The 20,071-nt window shown below is 33.5% G+C and overlaps 6 protein-coding genes across 8 annotated transcripts; 2 read left to right on the forward strand and 4 right to left on the reverse strand.

Annotated features, from left to right (window-relative positions):
* Positions 1–344: 344 nt before the first annotated feature.
* Positions 345–4,122, forward strand: LOC109603355 (cationic amino acid transporter 4). Its single transcript, XM_020019843.2, has 6 exons — positions 345–468; positions 1,042–1,194; positions 1,741–2,241; positions 2,369–3,079; positions 3,138–3,341; positions 3,397–4,122. The coding sequence occupies exons 2-6, from the start codon at positions 1,053–1,055 to the stop codon at positions 3,765–3,767; spliced, it is 1,929 nt and encodes a 642-aa protein (XP_019875402.1). The 5' UTR covers positions 345–468; positions 1,042–1,052; the 3' UTR covers positions 3,768–4,122.
* An 806-nt stretch (positions 4,123–4,928) lies between these two features.
* LOC109602920 (uncharacterized) lies at positions 4,929–10,551 on the forward strand. Of its 2 annotated transcripts, none has more exons than XM_049961261.1 (8): positions 4,929–5,428; positions 7,438–7,506; positions 7,565–7,762; positions 7,824–7,964; positions 8,016–9,096; positions 9,153–9,577; positions 9,735–9,895; positions 9,948–10,551. In XM_049961261.1, exons 2-8 carry the CDS (start codon positions 7,444–7,446, stop codon positions 10,333–10,335), a joined length of 2,457 nt encoding a protein of 818 aa, XP_049817218.1. In that variant the 5' UTR covers positions 4,929–5,428; positions 7,438–7,443; the 3' UTR covers positions 10,336–10,551. The 2 variants fall into 2 exon arrangements, with proteins under 2 accessions (XP_049817218.1, XP_049817217.1); XM_049961260.1 differs by lacking the exon at positions 4,929–5,428 and adding an exon at positions 6,576–6,731.
* A 36-nt stretch (positions 10,552–10,587) lies between these two features.
* On the reverse strand, positions 10,588–12,209 carry LOC109602931 (facilitated trehalose transporter Tret1-like). Its single transcript, XM_020019377.2, has 2 exons — positions 12,069–12,209; positions 10,588–12,016 (listed from the first exon to the last, which is right to left on the reverse strand). Exons 1-2 carry the CDS (start codon positions 12,112–12,114, stop codon positions 10,674–10,676), a joined length of 1,389 nt encoding a protein of 462 aa, XP_019874936.2. The 5' UTR covers positions 12,115–12,209; the 3' UTR covers positions 10,588–10,673.
* Positions 12,210–12,645: 436 nt separating this feature from the next.
* On the reverse strand, positions 12,646–15,795 carry LOC109602941 (facilitated trehalose transporter Tret1-like). 2 transcript variants are annotated; one of them, XM_049969572.1, is made up of 2 exons: positions 15,668–15,795; positions 12,646–14,075 (listed from the first exon to the last, which is right to left on the reverse strand). In XM_049969572.1, exon 2 carries the CDS (start codon positions 13,900–13,902, stop codon positions 12,763–12,765), a length of 1,140 nt encoding a protein of 379 aa, XP_049825529.1. In that variant the 5' UTR covers positions 13,903–14,075; positions 15,668–15,795; the 3' UTR covers positions 12,646–12,762. The 2 variants fall into 2 exon arrangements, with proteins under 2 accessions (XP_049825529.1, XP_049825523.1); XM_049969566.1 differs by lacking the exon at positions 15,668–15,795 and adding an exon at positions 14,129–14,226.
* A 622-nt stretch (positions 15,796–16,417) lies between these two features.
* On the reverse strand, positions 16,418–17,941 carry LOC109602949 (facilitated trehalose transporter Tret1-like). Its single transcript, XM_020019397.2, has 2 exons — positions 17,849–17,941; positions 16,418–17,790 (listed from the first exon to the last, which is right to left on the reverse strand). The coding sequence occupies exons 1-2, from the start codon at positions 17,937–17,939 to the stop codon at positions 16,433–16,435; spliced, it is 1,449 nt and encodes a 482-aa protein (XP_019874956.2). The 5' UTR covers positions 17,940–17,941; the 3' UTR covers positions 16,418–16,432.
* A 396-nt stretch (positions 17,942–18,337) lies between these two features.
* On the reverse strand, positions 18,338–20,015 carry LOC109602960 (facilitated trehalose transporter Tret1-like). The gene is made up of 2 exons (XM_020019409.2): positions 19,875–20,015; positions 18,338–19,822 (listed from the first exon to the last, which is right to left on the reverse strand). Exons 1-2 carry the CDS (start codon positions 19,924–19,926, stop codon positions 18,495–18,497), a joined length of 1,380 nt encoding a protein of 459 aa, XP_019874968.1. The 5' UTR covers positions 19,927–20,015; the 3' UTR covers positions 18,338–18,494.
* Positions 20,016–20,071: the final 56 nt, after the last annotated feature.

The raw sequence follows: 20,071 nt of genomic DNA on the forward strand, positions 1-20,071 counted from the left end.
AAAAAGTTTTTTTTAATACTGTTATTTTTTGGTTATTTTATTGTTCTTTATTTATCATTTTTATATTATTTTATTTGAAGAATAATAAATGTCAATCTCAACTAAAATTTATTTAAATTATAATAATGATTTATTTTAGACACATTCTTACAATAAATCTACGAAACCACAATTTTAATTATTATCATCTTTATAACACACTATAGCGACACAATGGTTTAATTTGCGACCATATGAATTTGATGGCAAGTGCAAACAAAAATGTGGTAATAACTAGTTCAGGATGTGAACTAATGAAGCCGTCGCGACGTCCATCGATTTTCCCGTTTGCTGTGCGCAATTCCCGTTTTTCCACAATGTCCCGAATTCGTTTGTCCTGAGAAAACATCGCACGTCTCGTACGGTCGCATTTTACCACTTTTCTTTCCGTGTTCTTTTTACTTTGCATTTTCCATCGTTATAAACAGGGTGAGTATTTGTTGCTTTTGCTTATTTGTGTGTACCGATTAATTGTACGTTGTGTGAAAACATTTAATATTAAAGGTTATCGACTGGAGAGGATGTATGATGAATTTCCGGTAGAAAACAAACTACAAATTGTTGTAATTAATTTGTTGCAACATAATATTGTTGTTGTACAGTTAGTGGGTTTCCACATGTTGTAGATTTTGCTTCCATATGGAAACGGCTGTCAAAAATTTTCATTTGTGCCTCCAAAAATAACGGTACTATTGACCGGTTTATATTTTTTCTTTTCTTCATTAGACGCGTAATTGGATTCTATTTCTAGAATTTAATTGAAATTATGTCAGGTTTCTCAGGCAGTTTTATGAAATTATTTCCTTTCAATTAAGATTTAATCAATTATGAATTCAGTTTATTGCCATATTTTATTGGCACTTTACGCGAAGGATATAATAGAAATTCATCCCGTAATTATTTCAACAATTTACGACTTTAAATGCACATGATTTATTTATACGTTAAATGTTTATGACAATGATTCATGCATTATTTATTCGTATTCGTATGCTTTTTCAGACTCAGCAAAAATGCCAGGATCAAGGAAAATGATCCTGAAACACGTGATGTCCGGAATTTGCACGAAAATGAACCGGACCAAACAACTACCATCAGACATAATGGAAACCCCATTAAATCGTTGTTTGAACACTTTCGACATCACTCTTCTGGGTAAGCAATCAATTAATAATCCCTTGAGAAAAAGAATATAAAGAAAAATGAACGTATAGTGAATACGTTCTATGTTTGTTGAGAATTTTTACATCAATACTGTGCACACGCGATATTGATTTATTTGATTGTTTTTTCTTTTGGATTTCGCACAGTTTTACGAAAAAAAAAAAAAAAAATATGTTAGAAAAATTATCATATCATTTAATAAAGCATTACGAAGTATTTTAATGTTTATAAAAGAATTCCAATAAAACTTGTTAATCTAAAAGGCGGGTATGACTTTTAATGTGTAATAAACGATAAATATTCATTAGAATTCAATTGCATTTTTACAATAACTGATTAATTTAATCACTTTAATTGTTCGTGACAAAATTCATTCTTGAAATTATTTAAAATATTGTATTGGTAATTTATAAAGATGATAAATGCTTATGACTATGATGAATTATATAATGTACCTACTTATAGGCAACCAAGACTACACAATCTTAGAAAAATTTTCATTCCAAATGTTCAAAAACTTGATTCCCATTATTTTAGGTGTCGGTCATATGGTTGGTGCCGGAATCTATGTCCTGACTGGCACGGTGGCAAAGGACAAAGCGGGACCGGGAATAATAATTTCTTTCCTGCTCGCAGGACTTGCCTGTCTTCTATCGGCCCTTTGTTACGCCGAATTCGGAACCAGAGTGCCCAAAGCTGGATCCGCTTACGTTTACACATACATCTCGATCGGGGAATTCTGGGCGTTTGTCATTGGCTGGAACATCCTGCTCGAACATATGATCGGTGCTGCTTCTGTTGCAAGGGCCTGGAGTGGCTATGTTGATTCCTTGTTTGGGGGGTTCATTAGTAATACCACTATATCGGTGACTGGAGAGATGCATGAGCAGTTGTTGGGCAGATATCCGGATCTTTTGGCATTCACCGTTTGTTTGGTATACGCTCTCTTGTTAGGTATTGGAGTCAAAGGATCGGCGATTGTTAACAGTCTTTTGACTACAATTAATCTGTGTGTCATGAGCTTGATCGTTGTCGTAGGTAAGTATCAATTAATTACGAAACTTATAGGGTAAACTAAATTACACAACATTATACAATTTGAATGCATTAAGTAAACTAGGTTGCATAATTTTAACGCCAAGCAATATACTTTCTTATTTTAAAGGATTCATGTATGCAAACGAAGACAATTGGACTGCCCAAAAAGGCGGTTTTCTACCATATGGTTTCGGAGGTGTGATCGCGGGTGCCGCCACCTGCTTTTACGCCTTCGTGGGTTTCGACAGCATCGCCACCTCTGGTGAAGAGGCCAAGAACCCTTCCTTCTCCATACCCATGGCCACCGTCATCTCCATGGGCATCGTCACTTTGGGTTACATTCTTGTTGCCTCTGCCCTGACACTCCTAGTGCCATACTATGAGATAAGCGAGACTGCAGCTTTGCCCGAAGCTTTCGCCAATGTCGGAATGCATTGGGTTAAATATGTGGTGTCTTTGGGCGCTATATGCGGTATGACCACCACGTTATTTGGGTCATTGTTTTCTTTACCGAGATGCATGTACGCTATGGCAGTTGATGGACTACTCTTCGGATTTTTGGGGAAGGTTAATAGCAAGACTCAATTACCCTTAATCAATCTGGTCATATCCGGTATTAGCTCGGCTATTATTGCTTTGCTCTTTGATTTGGAGAAGCTGGTGGAATTTATGTCGATTGGTACTTTGTTGGCTTACACGATTGTCAGCGCTTGCGTGATTATTTTGAGGTATAGGCCAAGTATTGAAAGCACCTTGCCTAAACCTGTTACGACACCAGGTTCCGAAGTTTCTGGTTCGGATATGACAACGCCGGCGTCAGAAATTATTAATCTTGCAGGTATGTCAACAATAAGTAAGTATATATAATAAAAATATATTTATTTAATAAATTTCAGGTACTTTAAGAGCTCAATACAGTTGGTTGTCTCCACTTTTTGGAAAATGTGAACCAGGTTCAGTTGTAACAACTTGCGTGTTTATTTACACTGTTTTCGGAGGTGCTTTGTGTATTCTCTTTCAAGTCTCAAGTAGGGATTTATCTAATGGAATTTGGTGGACTGTTATCATGGCAGGAATCTTCATTCTTATTATGGCAGGATGTAAAAAAATCTAGCAACAAATTCTAACAACTCATAATGAATTGTTACATTTTAGGTATGGTGGTAATCATCGCCCATCATCAAAATGATAGTGGCCTAAGATTCAAGGTACCAATGGTACCGTTTATACCGGCATTGAGTATTTTATGTAACATAGAATTCATGGTGCACTTAAACGTTTTGACCTGGTTGCGATTTTTTGTCTGGATGATATTCGGAATGTTGGTTTACTTCCTTTACGGCATCCATCACAGTAAAGAGGGCGAGAACAACTCCTCTTATTCAATTTTGATGACGACTTCAGAAGCTGTTAAGGAAACTTGGGGTTCGACCACGAGAACGAACATCAAGGGGTTCGTGACAAGAAGGGGAAGTTCCCCGGGAGATAGAACTGCAATTATTGATGATGACGACAGTACTGATTAGATTTTAGTCCGATGAGTATAATGTAAATAACTACAAGAACAAAAAAGACTAATTTATTTTCGAAACGTATTTTGGGATATGTTGTTTTTATCATGGAATGTATTAACAAACCTACTGCTTATGCTCAAATGTTTTACGTACAATTGTACAATTACTATAATTGCAATACCAGCAAATGTTACACTGATTTTATTATAGTTTACTATCGTTAATCTTTCATAAAGGTTTATTAATATATTTGGAAGATTCTATATGTACCAGATTGAAGGATGTGCTTATTTTATTAAAAACAAACTTTAGTCAATCTATAGAATAAAATTGTAAATATCTATGGAATAAATGAGATATATCTACACGTAATTACACTTATTTCCTGTCACAACGTATCATTTACGTAATTAAGAGAGATTGATAATAAATTGGAAAGAAACGTTTTATAAAAAAACAAACATTTCACTAATTGAACATCGCCGAACATAAAAAATACTTTCGTGTGGAGATCAAATAAATATATTCAAGACTTTTTAACTTCCGCTTAGGAAAAACGCGTCAATTCATCGGGTACCATATGCTACTCCAGAATAAATGAGACAAATTCGTTACGTAAAAAAATGTGAAAGGCAAATCAGTTAATTAACAGATTCAGTCTGCAAATGGAAAAAATCTAGGAAACCAAAATGCCTTTAGGTCTATTGGAATGCTCATTTCATGAGGACTGTAATTGGTTATTAAAAATTACTTTCTTCAGTTGATTGATATCATTCCTATTTGGAGAAGTTATGTAGGTAATAAAACATCGAAAATTAATAAAATCAAGTTTGGGGGAAAAAGCGCATATACATATTCGAAATTCGAATTTGTAAAACATACCTGAACGTTCTAAAACCATTATACTTGTAAATCAGCTGTTATTTAAATAGAAACACATAAATTAATTCAGCGCATCAAACGCACATTTGTAACTCGAACATAGAACCGCAGTAATTAAGAGCACAAGCGTTATTTTTTTACATAATTCATGAACTTTCACGGTCCTTTTGATCGTGTGCATGTACGAAATGATAAAAAATCGTATGTGGAGCGCTCCCTTAAAACCACACCTAGTCATACTAATCAAAAAGTCTTTGTTCAGCGTCACGATACATATTTTCAACGCGCTTTTGTAGTTTTATCCGTTTAATGTCGGTCAGTCCGTGGATGAAAGACGTTCCATATTAATTAAATAACCGCCGGGGAAACGATACAGGTGATAAGATAAGTCGTCATTAGTAGCAAAAATTTTGACAATAAACCGAGGGCTCGAACCTAAAACAAAAATCAACGAACGGTGCAGGAGAGCGAGAACGGAAGCATAACTTCCTGAGGGCAGACCGCGACCGTATCGCACACTCGCATTTCTCCTGCCGGTCGGCAAGTCCTGCAGTTTTGGCTTTCAGTTTCAGTTTCTTCGGCGTATCGGTGAGACGCGGGGTCTCTGGTGGTTTGCAGAATTGCGGGATTTTGAAAGTGTGGTTTTTAATGGAAAAGCAATTTATTTCAATATTCACCATCACATAAAAGTGACTAAGTGTATGAATTTCATGTTCTGTACAATTTGTGAGTTGCAAATGTGATAAGGATTACGAAATTTTATGTCTGTTAGGAAATAGTTTGTTGATAAGGTTTGTAACATGTAAAAATCATTTGTAAATAGAGTTTGTAAATTTAATTTTGTAGAATTAAATGATTACTCGAAGCAGCTGTTCATTATTTAAATAATTCATTTATTGTCGTATTTATTATTCGATTTAGAATATTTATGTAGTAAGTTATTTTAAAATTTTGTATTACATAAATATTCACATTCTAAACTGCTGAAATTGTTAAACGAAAACCATAAAAGTAAAATCAATAAACAAAAAGGCAAAATATGATGATGATTTGTTTTGTTGTAAGTTACCTAAATTGTGTCTTACCGATTAAAGGCAAAAAACATTAGATATTTAGAGTGCGTTGGATAAAAACGCAAAAATTCAACTTTCCAATCGGAATAATGAACTTGAATGTATGTTTGGATCTTTTGTGAGGCACCGAACCGTGCCGTAAATAAACGGACACGAAAGTGTTCTGATACGTTTAATAAATAAATTACATTAACACACATTAAACCGAAAGTTCAATCGACAGTTCGATTATTGCTAATCTCGTTGTTTTGTAAATTAATAAACAGCTGTTGGAAATATTTTCGTGTGCGGAGAAATCAAATATGATTCGTTTGCATTCGCAGTCTGACATTAAAAGTCCGATTGAATAAATCAGAATGAGAAACTCCGAGTTTTCAGTCTGATAATTGCGAATATAAGAGTAAATTGGTAATAACATAAAACAAATGGTAATATGAAATTACAATAAATGAACGAGTATCAAGGTTAATGGCTGTGAATAAAAAATAAAAATCTTCAGTCCATTATTTATTTTAATTAGTTAAAAATGCACGATTTTCCTTTAATCATTTATGTGGATTCTGCGTCATCTTTAAACAATCAGAGCAAAACTAGAAACAGTTCAGTTTCTATCAATTAACATAACGTAAAAATTTTATTATTAACATGTTGACGGTTTCTAATAACTGTTGCCACTATCATTACACACTTTGTTAGAGCCGAGAGTGAGGCCAATTTGAAAGTAATTACAGAATTAAAAAATGGAAAGTGTTCGTGTCGCATAATAATAAATATTAATATCCATAATTTTATTAGGGAAAATGCTTATCTGATAAAATTCATTTCTATCATGAATGTCAGACAAGTCCCAACAATATGACGATAAACACCGGAAAGTGCGATAAAAGTAATCAAAGTGACGGACAGCAAAATGAACATCGACGTCGAGATGTTTCAAAACGGAGCGCAGTTTTTTCGCGATAATTTAAACGAATTTAGAAAGTGCATTCCACAGTGGCCGTGGTCTTGCTTATCGTCCGACGTAAGTTTTATTTATATGAATTATTTAATAAAATAATGAGAATAGGAGCAGAAAACCACGAAAAATATATATCAGCACGGAAAATGTCACAAGTTAATTCGTTAATATGTTTATGAAACATATGCAGAAATATTAATAATTTTATAAAGTGTGAATAGTGTTGCTTATTTCTAAACACAGTTAGTGCTAGATTCGGAATAAAATCAACCTTAAAAATTTCACTCAGTCCAATTAATTTCACCGAGGAAATGCACTTAATAAAAGAACAACAATAATTACAGTTCAAGGCGTTCAGGAAGACAATGCACGTCCATTATCGTTACATAATTTTGTACTTTCTTTCATAATTATGAGCAGCACTTATTACATTGTCTTGACTGAACGAGATAGAAAATCTTCGGAAATATTCTGTTGCAAAACCGATTAATCCACGCATTTTCACATATTGACTTAATCGTTTCGTAAGACCGTAATTAGAAACGTGGAATTTCGCTTTTACCTTATGACAAAACAAACAGTTTCCCTTCTATATATATCCACCCCTATTATAGATGCAGGAAGTGGATGCACGGTTTAAGATCGTGTCTCCTAGTCGTTTCAAATTGCAATTTAAACAATGAACCGCCCACAAACTAAACGGAACGAAAACCATTTGCAATCGTTGCTGTGATAAATTAATTGGATTATCTATGCCTTTTATTTTTAGGACGAAATGGACGCGGACATTACAGTCAAGGCCAAACTTTCTGGTTATCTAGAGAAAAAGGGGAAAATGGTAAAGAGTGGTAAAGAACTATTTTCCTTTATTGTTTTGATTATTCATCGATTTTCAGAAAATGATGTCTACGTTTAAAAAATACTGGTTCGTTCTAGAAGATCGTCTTCTGTTATATTACAGGTCAAAGGATGAATACGATTCATTGTCACCGTTTAAAGGTTCGATAAACTTAGGACCTCCATGCATTGTTAAACCATTAACCTCGCAAAATGGAGTCTTTCAAATTGAAACTAGACGATCTACAGTTACACTTGTAAGATGAATGTTTATGTTATTTTCTTGTTGTTGAAATTAATCGTCTTAAATGTTTATAGAGGGCTGAAAATCGCGAAGATCAAAACAGATGGATGTTAGCAATAATGTCAACTTTAAACCAAAATAGTAACAGTACAACCAGACTCAGTCATTTTAGATACTCTTCTAAGGATATTAACTTAATTGAGTCACAAACTAAGGTACAATTTTTCAGTTAAATAGTCTAATTATTTGACATTAATAATTTTCAGGATGGAGACATTAACAGCGATGCAAGCAGTCCGTTAACTCCGTCAAAATCACCACCTTCTTCACCGAACAATCCCATTTTGGAGAAATTGCAAAAATTAGGCGCACAATCATATTTGCACAAATTTAACGAATTTAATTTAAAATCCACCGAAAGTGAATTTAAATTTCCACCAAGGAAAGCTGTAAGCACGGAGAAACTGTATGGTAATTGCGTTATTCTTGAAGGTGATAAAAATATTGATAACAGCTCCTTCAAGAACAAAATCAAATCTTTAAGTATGGAACGACTTCCTAGCATTATCATAGAAAATGACCAGTATAAAATAATAGACAACGATATATATCAAACGGCAACAGCTAACTTTGGAGGTCATATCTACGAACAACTTCCAGTTAATTCGCAATTAATGTCAAAAGATGATGAAAGTGGGATACCAAACATAGACTACAATAAAAATGTTATGCCCACTTACATTGAAATACCTGAGAAGTTGGAAGATGTTCAGAAATGCGACGAAGAAAAGGAAGACGCTAGTAAGAAAAAGAAAAAAGAGAAACACAAGGATAAAACCAAAGTAAAAGAAAAAGTCAAGGAAAAAATCGAAAGGAAGCCAAGTTTAATAAATCGAGTATTCGGTTTAAAGCATAAGAAGAAGAAAGTAGAAGACGAGGATAACATTTACGAAGAAGTGGACGTTCCGTTTATCATGCGAAATGATAGCGACACGATCCAAATATTACAGCAGCTCCAAGATATTTTAGAAGCCAAAAAGAAAAAATTGAGAACCAATGTCAACGCCAATGATGAACAAGTTGTGAACAACGAATTATATTTATTAGAAACTGAGATGAACAAACTAAGAGCTGGAGTGCAGTTGAATAATGAGGAAGTTGAAGAAAATGATTTGTATAATCTACAATACAAGTTGAATAATTTGAAAGTACATGATAATGAACAAGTTGAATACAATGATTTGTACATAGTTCAATCCAAACTGAAGAATTCTAAAGTGGATATTAACGATGAAAAAGTAGAAGTTAGTAATTTGTACGTCTCAGTTGATGAAATTAAAGCCAACTGTAAGTATCCAAAAATGTTTTTAGTAATTTTAATAAATATTGATTAAATTTTTCAGCGGAAAAAAAATGTGATTGTCCTCTAGTCCCCCCGAAACACCAAAGAACTGAATTAGCTTCCCCTTATCATGACGTGCCGAAAAACAACCAACCGATCGAAAAAGTCCTCCTCCCTCCTAAAAAGAAAACAATCCAACAAACAAGAAGCGTGGACCAAATAGTGTACGACTTGGAGCAACAACAACAACAGTCCGACGAATCTGAAGGACAAGGCAAGGTTAAAAAACTTGTGAAACAATTCAGCACCCCAACTGTTCCACCGGATGTGGTTTTGAGACCGAAGATGAGTTATGATCCGATCTCAAACAGATATTCCGACGAGTTGACAATGTTACTAGAACAGTTAACTCAAGTGACAAATGCTCCGTTATTAAATCCTGGGAACACTTCCAGTCTGGTTAATCCAAATCTCACTGACGATGAGGTAAGATAAGATTTTAGTTATAAAAATTGTTTGTTGTTATTAACAGATAAACCTCATGTTTACTTATGAATAGGAAATAGTGATAAGGCTTCAAGTACTTGTGTTTGTGTTTGTTTTATTTGATACAACAATAAATTTAAAACATTTGCACTTGTAGCTATTGAAACTCCTTCCAACTCGTCAAAGAAGATTATCAGAACCTGACTATGACGTTCCAAGGTCCCACAAATCTTTAGTTAACATCCCCAAAGACACCAACGAAAATCCTATACAAGCTACAAGATTTTTTGGAGAAGTTCTACCAACAGAACCTTCAGAGTATGACTGAAATTTACATTCGGTGTGTTTTTTATTTAAATATAATTTTTAGATTGCCTTGTAACAGCATGACCCCAGATTCACTGGAAGCTGATTTGGATTTAAAATCACAAACTGAACTACCCATAAAACAACAATCATTAGACGACGATAAAAATCTTTCTTACTCATCACATGATTATTACAACGATCGTAGAGAACTTTTCCTAACAAAAAGACATAAAAGTGATTTGGACAATCGTTACCTTAAAGAAGTAGTTACCGGAAACAGGAACTCTGATGATTATATTGTCAACAGCGTAATTTATGCAAAGCCGAAAAGAAGAAGCGATATTTTACTAAACTTTGTACCTGAGAAGGACATTTTAAAAGATAATTATAATGTAGACAATTTGGTTGACTCTCTAGAAATGGAAAATGAAGCTGCAACACCATTTTAATTGAGATTTAAGAGTTCTCACGAATTTCTTACCAGAGCTGCCATTTTATTGTTTTGTAAATTTTTTGTATTCTTGTAATATATTTTTCTCCTGCCACAGGAAGAAGTAAATCAAAAAGTTTTAATGCTTTGTTTCACCAAAGATTTTGTACCTTATCAAAAATAAAATATATAAATGTTACATATTTGAATAATGGAATAAAAGTTTTCACCTGAAGATAGCGTTTTAATTAACAGAAATAAAACCACTTAATAACATACATATTTTTATTTATTTACAAAACTAATAAATTAACAATAAAAACTGTCATTAAGTACTGCTCCTAAAATTTGACATGATTATTTCTTATCCTCGTTGTTGAGTAAATTCTGTATCTCCATTAAACTTCTTCCTTTTGTCTCAGGTACAGTTAAAGTTATAAAAATAGTTCCACATCCCAAACATGCAGAAAATAGCCAAAACGACATGGCCATACCCAAAGACTCGGTAAGAAGGGGGAAGAACATACTAATCAAGAAACCCAAACTCATGCAAGTACAAGAGGAGATGGTTGATGCCATGGATTTAACATTAGATGGAAACAACTCTCCCATTATCGTCCAAGGAAGAGGTCCAATTCCTAAATTAAACATAACGATAAACAGGATAAGACTTGCGATTGGTAACCAGGAAATAGCATTAACTTCGACTCCGTTGTTCTTAAGATAGAAGTACCAACCTAGAGTTATTAAAGAAAGACAAGATCCGATTGTAGAAAATAGTAAAAGTATTCTTCTTCCGAGTCGGTCAATTAATGGAGCAGTGAGTCCTATAGTGAACAACTGAATGACTCCAATGCAAATAGAAGAATATTCTGGAGGTAAGGTCATACCAGTAGCGTCGAAAATTGATTGCATATACGCCAACACGGCGTTGATGCCTGAGAACTGTTGGAAAACCATCAGACCACAAGTGATCATCAAACCACGCATCAAACCTCTGGACTGGATCAAGTCTGTGAAAGAGCCTTGATTCTTTTTAGTTTCAGCAACGCATTCGCTGATGTACAATGCTTCTTTTTTTATGTCACCTTCTGATTTACTTCTTAGTTTCCTCAAAGAGTCCTCCACTCCTGTTTGATTCTCTATTCCTGCCAGGTAATACGGACTTTCCGGCACAAAAATACCAACTAATGTCACAAAAAGTAACATAGGAACCAAACTTATAAAACTCAACATTTTTATGCTAATAAACGGACCGACGGCGTAATTGAAAAGTACACCAAGATTACACATGACGGGCATGACACAAAACAGCAATCCTCGATTGTTGTCTTCGGCAATTTCCCCGATATAATTTGGAATAACGGAGAAACTGCAACCAATACTAATTCCAAGCAAGATCCTCGCAATGTAAAATATATGAACGTTGTTGGCGAAGGCGCACATCAAATGCGACATAATTATTGGCACCGAAAACGCCAGAAGAGTCTTTTTTCTTCCAATTTTTTCGGACAAGTAGCCGGCTATGATCGGTCCGATACTAGCTCCAATGCTGATCAAAGATGCGATCCAAGATTCTTCGACGGTTGTTAGTGGCTCTGGCAAAGGATTGTTTTCAGGATTCACTTTTCCGTTCAATTTTGGAATGACAGGAGAAGCCCAGGAAAACGCTCCACCAGAGGAAAAAGACATGAAATTCACTGTAAAGTAATTGTTTTAGTATTTGAAGATATTGAAATGAGTAAGACTTACCAGACAGTGCTGCGAAATAGACGAACAGATTCGTTTTTGACTCCATGTTACTAATTTTCGTCACTAACTGAATTTTAGCTGGGTTCAGGTTTTATACGATAATTTCACAGACGTTTGAATGATGTTTAATTGTTCGAGGTTTAATTTAGCAAATAGCAATTGTGCTGGCGTATTAAAACTACAATAAATAATACATGATACTTCCTCGCAGTTTACCACCTTATCAGAATTAATATAATTACAAATAGTCTGGCAGCAGTTGTAAAATGGATTTAATGTTTAATTTAATTCGATTGTGGTCAAGTCTTTTGGGAATCAGCATGTGTAGATTATTTTGAGTGATATACATATGTATCTATATTTAAATTTAATTAAAATGTAGTTTAACGTTTTTACTTGCTACATAAATTACTGAACAACGTCCTTTGTTATGCGTTTCTAAAAATAAAATTCTTAAAGTTTAATCTTTTATAAATTTACTTTGTAAATAGTTGGAAGAAATATATATAAATATGTTCTTGATAAATTTAATTACATACGCAATTTTAATTTTGCAGAATGTTAATAAAAGGATGTGTAAGTACAAAATTTTATTATAAACGTTACATAAATACAAGTCTAGTCAATTACAAACTTAAAATAAATAACATATAAATAAATGTTAATTCCAGGAACTTTATTTTTCTTCATCATCTCAACCACTTAGTATTTTTTGTATGTCCTCCAAACTTTTACCTTTGGTTTCGGGTACTAAAACAAACGTAAAAACAGCGCCGGTGGCACAGAAACTTGCACAAAGCAAGAAAGTGCTAGCCAAGCCTAAAATTTCAGCTAAATGTGGAAAAAACATTGTAATACAAAAAGCTAAAACTAAATTAACCATAGACGTGATTGATGAAGATAAAGATTTAACATGAGAAGGAAATAGTTCTCCTAAAATAGCCCAAGGAATACAGCTTAAACCACTGTTAAAAACTATTATATAAACTATCAAGCTAACTAGAGGTAACCAAAGAATCGATTCTACATTATAATTATTGGTATTGAGATAAAAATAAACACTAAGACAAACCAATGACAAACTAGAGCCTATTGATGACAACAACAAGAGAAACTTCCTTCCGACTTTATCCACTAGTTGTGTTGTTACAGCCGTTGTTATTAACTGCACAACTCCGACAAAAATTACTGAATATTCAGGAGGATATGAACTTTTAGATGCTCCGAAAATCGTTTCCATGTAACATAAAACTGCGTTTATACCCGAAAACTGCTGAAGGACCATCAGTCCAATAACTATTATTAAGGCTCTTGTGATTGGTTTGGTTGTTAATAAGTCTTTAAGACTTCCCTTGCTGTTTTCCATTTCCATAGATTTCACCAGCTTCGCAAATTCTTCCTGGAGATTACAGTTTTTGGATCTAAACAGTCTTAAGACGTCTTCAGCTTTTTTTCTGTTGTTAGTTTTGATGTGATGCTGAGGTGTTTCTGGTACACTACCACCAAAACACACCAAGAACATAACAAGCGGCACTAAATTTAAAAAGCTCAACAATTGTACACTTACAAACGGTCCAACAGCATAAACAAAAACGTTACCGAAAGCAATCATCAAGGACATGGTACAACCGAGTAGACCGCGATTCTTATCCTCTCCAATCTCTGTCACGTAGTTCGGAACGATCGAATAAACACCCCCTATTCCGACACCCATCAAAAACCTCGCCACCAAAAACATGTACACTCGATTGGCAAAAGCACTGATCAAATGACACAAGATCATCGGCAGGGAGAATGATAGGAGGGCCCTTTTCCGACCGACCCTTTCGGACATGAAAGCGGCCAGAAACGGGCCGAAGATTGCTCCTAGATTGATCAGTGACGTGATCCATGAGTCTTCAAGCGTTGACGTCGGTTCTGGCAGGGGGCTTTCGTTTCTTTTTAGTTTTGGGATGACCGGAGAAGTCCATGCGTAAGCAGATCCAACCGAGAACGAAATTAAGTTGACTGAAACAATAACGGGAATGATGATGTTGATTAAGGGCGATAAACTAACTGACCAGAAAATGCAGCGTAGTAGACGAAATAATCTCCAAAATCCAACAACATTTTATAACATTAAAAAGCGCACGGACCTGTTTTATTCAATCAACTTCGCGGAATAACCATTGGTAATTATTATTGCATGGGAACTGAATGATTTGCCCCACTTTTTTTCTAAACCAATAGAATTGATTGAATTTGCTTAGAATCCGACTATTAGTAAACGGAATGTTTTCGTTGCATAATTAAGTTTTTATAGATTTAATAATGTCTTTATTCGTTAATATACAAGACAAAATTTGTTAATGAGATAAATCGATAATATAACAAAATAATATAACAAGAAATTCTCACAATTGCAAATTGTTATAATAAATTTTATAGAATGTAGAATTTCTTGGAAATCAAATCAATATGCAAATTAAATCTTTTAAGTCATGGTATTTGTATTACATCTTTATTTCTTACACAGTTTATGATATAAATATTTTGTGTATAATTTTAGCACACGTAGAGATTTCTAATGTAACACCAGTTGGCATTGCGTCTTATCAATAATAGCCTATTGTCTCATTTAATTTCATTATTTAATTTACAGTTACCTAGCAATTCAAATAACACGTACCCACAAAGGTAATCATTAAAATATTCAATTATTATCATAATTAATCAGTCAAACAAGATTACTACAGATAATAACCGGCTTGCTATGCTAAACATTTAATTTTTTTTCAATCGTCTCCTGCCAAATAGAAATTCCAGTCTGATGTGCAAAACATTCAATGCCAAGTTGTGCAATTCAATTTTGATCCAAGAACAACTTTTACCTCTTGTCCTAAAATCGCCACTGTACAGGTCTTAAAAATTTGATTTACTGCACCTGATGACGCCAAGACCGACGTTGTTCATTCAGTATTTACATTCCAAAACAATACTAATCCCAGTATTTATTTATGCAAATATTATCTTTGCAAACCAGTTTACATTAGACGGTGATCGTCTTTGTATTTAATTTTTAACCAAAATTTTTAATAATCTATATATTAATTTTTGTCGCATTTCAATATATGTATATCAATTTATTTCCTTTAATTTTATGGTAGTTTGTACAAATTAAACTATCTTGTTCTTTCTTCGTATTCTCAACTGTTTCAGTAATACAGTTCCTTGCATATTTAAGTATTTTTTCATATATGAAGAGTTACTTCAATTCCTTCAGTTTCAGTAATACAACTCCTTGCATATTCAAGTATTTTTTCATACATGAAGAATTATTTCAAGTTCTCAAGCGGTTCAAGAATCCGGTAGTGTACAATATGTATAGATAATACTAACATGATGTGAGATATAGCGGGATAGTGAAAACTAGTAAAAATTTTTGCACCCGTTTCTTTTGATGGAAAACCATTGAAGGTCTATCTAAATGTCGTTATAAAAAAAGCAAGAAAATTATTAGATCCATTTTATCTGCAGTTACTGGTGCAGTTAGTGGATTCAATGAGGTCTCTTTTTTCCTCACCTTCAATAGAACTAAAAACATAATAGTATTTAATTACCTGTTGAAAATATTTCTGAATTGAACTTTTATTTCATATAAGAGTTGGTACTTATCACTAGTACAGCGAACTGTACGACTTATGAGTTGGAACATTTGATCGCAACGCAACATGAGTTGAAGTTTTTTGAATACATCACTTAGGTTTTTACACTGATAAATTGTTTGTATAATGAAGAGCTCATAAATCTTTGGCTAAATACTTAAGCTACAACTAAGTTTAGAAATTTAATTGTTTCGTTTACGTAAATAAAGGCATTCTTTTAAAACTAACTTCTAATAAAATATTTTTAAATAATTTTAATATTTATTTGAAAATAATCTTTAATATTAAGTTGAAACTCGAATATTTGTAATCTTTTACAATATAATTTAAACTATAAAAATATTCACATTTTTTAAATTACTTTTTTTAAATATGGCGTTAAAATTTAGACCTTGGAAATATATATGTATAAATAATTATGTTTCATTATATTCTCATATTCTAATATTTTCTTGTTTTGCTATAATTACGATTTTAAAAATCATAGAAAAACACAAAAAAACAGATGTTAAAAATATATAAAATCTTTAAACTTTGATTTACTTAGTGCAGCTGACATTTTCATAGACCGACGTGGCTTGTTCTCGTACATTATAAAACAATACTCTTTAATCCCTTTTATTTGTTTATGCAAATATTATCTTTGCAAACCAGTTTTTCTTTGTAATTAGATTTAAGATGGTACTTAAGAATGATACGATCAAATTTCTAATAAAGTTTTTATTGTAAGATAGATTGTTTTTTGTTGTGTCCTTCTAAAATCGCTTGTATTTCCTGAGAGCTCTTTCCTTTCGTTTCTGGTACTATAAACATTGTGAAAAAAAATCCAGCGATGCAAAAACCTGAGAACATCCAAAACGTGCCGGCCATACCAAAAACGACGACAATAGAAGAAAATATTTGTGCGATAATAAAACTTATAGTTAAACAAACACAAGAAGTGAACGTGGAGGCTAAAGATTTAACATTTGAAGGAAACAACTCCCCCATTATTGTCCACGGAAGAGATGCAAGTCCAGCATTATATGCAACAATATAAATCATTAAACTAGCAATCGGCAGCCAAAAAATTGAACTAGTGTCATATCCGTTATTGTTAAGGTAGAAATAAACTCCTAATGTAACCAACGATATAAAAGATCCAACTGTTGAGAACATAAGCAAGATTCTTCTGCCAAGTTTTTCTATTAAACTGCAAACGAACAATTGAACTATTACTTGTGTTATTCCTACGAACATTGAAGAGTATTCTGGTGAAATACTACTACCAGTAGCTTCGAAAATCGTTTGCATGTAACCCAAAACTGCTGTTATACCCGAAAATTGTTGCACAACCATCAACATGCAACTAATGATCAACCCTCTTCTTAAATACGTCAACTTGAACAAGTCTTTTACACTACCTTGTGCTGCCTGCGAATCTTCAACTGTTTGAATGATGTAAACTAATTCCTTCTGCACATCTGTTGAAGATTGGTTTCTGAACTTCATCAAGCAAGTTTCTAAATTATTTTTATCGTTGCAACTAGCAAAATAATACGGGGTTTCTGGCACAAACCAGCCGAAAAGCACAATAAACAAAATGATAGGCACCAAATGAAAGCAACTCAAAATGGACATGCTGACAAACGGTCCGATGATATAATTCGACATTATCCCAGTTGCAAGAGCGATCCCCATGGTACAGCCCATTATTCCTCTGTTCTTGTCTTCAGAAATTTCCGTGATATAGTTCGGTACGACCGCGAACACACAACCTGCTCCCAAACCACAAAAGAATCGAGCTGTGTAGATAATGACTAGAGACTTTGCAAATATCAACATGACATGTGCTGTAAACATCGGTATTGCGAAAACTAGTAAAGTTTTTTTACGACCGATTCTCTCTGACGGGAAACCAGAGAGGATTGATCCGAATATCGTCCCTAAACCCAGCAAGGAAGTTATTAGGGATGACTCATCTGTAGTTGCTGGTAAAGGTAGAGGATTGTCGTTTGGATCTTTCAAACCGTTCAACTTCGGCAAAACTGGAGATGTCCATGAATATAATGCACCAGTTGCAAATGATATTAAGTTAACTGTTGAAGAAATTGCTGCATTAATAAGTTTATATTTTAAATAAGGTTTAGTACTTGCCAGTTAAGACAGCGAAGTGTACGAAATATGTGTTGAAAAATTTGGTCTGCATGTTGTGGTTGTTCTGTTGAATTAAACTTTTTGAATACATTGTCTGAGGTTTTTATACTAATTACTGATTTATGTAGTATTTGTAGTGCGCATAAAGCTTTATTTAACTAATTACTTAAGCTACAACTTATTATTTTATTGCCTTACTTAATTTATTATAATCTTTAAAGATTACAATTCTAAAATTAAAAAAAAAACTGATGTAATAATTTTTAGTAGTAAATTGGAACTAGGAAAGTAATAAAAACCTTAATGCTAACGACATTTACAAATTAAAATATTTATTATTTTCATAAATTTAAAAATAAAATAAGTATAGTTTAGGTTTCATTTTAGAGAAAAAAAAAACATTTTATAAAAAAATATTTTAATTTATATAAAATTCAGTAATTTCTCTAAGATTATAATTTGTATAAATAATTATTTATATTATATTCACATTTTTTATTTGAGTTACGAATGACAATTTTAACATTTGAAAAAACCTAAATTTTTATTGTCAATTTATTGTTCAAAATACAATTCGAACCTAGTAATTACATCATTAATTTGCATAGTTTATAAAACTAAACCAATAAAACAAATGTTAAAAATATTATTTTTTTTCTCCTAACATTTCCTGGATTTCTTGGAAACTCTTCCCCTTAGTTTCAGGCACCAAAATATAAACAAATCCAGCTCCAGCAAGACAAAACAGTCCAAAGCCCCAAAACGAGCCGGCCATTCCCAGAGTCAAGGAAACTTGAGGGAAAAACATCGTGATGATAAACGCCAAAGCTAAACAAAACGTTGTGGAAATTGTCGAAGCTGCTGACTTGAGATTCGAAGGAAATAGTTCCCCCATCATTGCCCAAGGTACGCAACTTAAACCCAAGTTGAAAACTACTATGTAAACTACTAAACTCATGAGTGGTAGCCAAAATATCGAATCAACTCGATAGTTGTTATTTTTTAAATAAAAATACAGTCCCATGGATACTAGAGACAGAAAACTGCCAATCGTTGAAATAAGCAACAAAATCTTCCTTCCGAGTCTGTCTATTAATTGTGAAGAGACTACAACAGTCAACATTTGTACGATGCCTACGAAAATGGTTGAATATTCAGGGGGGATGCTGCTTCCAGTAGCTGAAAAGATCGTTTCCATGAAACCCAAAACCGCGTTTATACCCGAAAACTGTTGTATTATCATTAACCCGTTGACGATTATTAGAGCTCTCAAGCATGCTCTAGATTTGAATAAGTCTTTAATACTTGCTTTGTTCTCCTTTTCTATCTCTAAATTAGTCACAAGTTTCAACAGTTCTTTTTCCACTCCTTTGGTACTTTTTCCTCTAAGTTTCATTAATGATGCCTCCGCACCTTGTTTATCGCCTAAGCTTAGAAAATAATATGGACTTTCCGGCACCAACAAACTGAAGAGCACCATGAAAAGTATAATAGGAATGATGTTACCAAAACTTAAAATCTTTATGCTGACGAAGGGTCCAATTAAATAATTGAACAGCAAACCACAAGTGATCATAAGTGTCATGAAACATCCTAGCAAACCTCTGTTACTATCCTCCGAAATATCACCAACAAAATTCGGCATGACTGAATAGACACATCCACAACCAATCCCAACCAAAAATCTGGCCACAAACAACATTTCAATGCGAGTTGCATAGGCCACGATTAAATGTGAAACTAAACTTGGTACTGAGAAGATCAGGAGCGTCTTTTTTCTGCCGATTTTTTCGGCCATTATTCCAGAAAATATAGGACCGAAAACTGCTCCGAGACTTGTCAGTGAAGCTATCCATGATTCTTGTGTTGTGGTCAAGGGAGAAGGAAGGGGTGATTGTGTTTGATTTTTAAGTTTTGGAAGAACTGGAGACGTCCAAGAATAAGCACTACCAGCACTAAATGCTATTAGGTTTACTATAACAAAAATTATATGAATAGTTGATTGGACAAGGTTATAAGAAATTACCTGAAAGTGCTGCCAAGAAGATGTAATAACTGGTGCGCGAACTGTTCTCCATGTTGACCAAATGTGATTTAGAAACAAAAGAAATTCTTAAATACGGGTGCAACAGTTTAATTTAGGATATTTCGGTCAAATAATTAAAATAAAATAAACAATCGTTCTTTATCTTCAATATTTTAATCTCTGATAGTCATAAACTG

Source organism: Aethina tumida, chromosome 1, assembly GCF_024364675.1.
Source record: "Aethina tumida isolate Nest 87 chromosome 1, icAetTumi1.1, whole genome shotgun sequence".
NCBI classification, from domain to species: Eukaryota; Metazoa; Arthropoda; class Insecta; order Coleoptera; family Nitidulidae; genus Aethina; species Aethina tumida.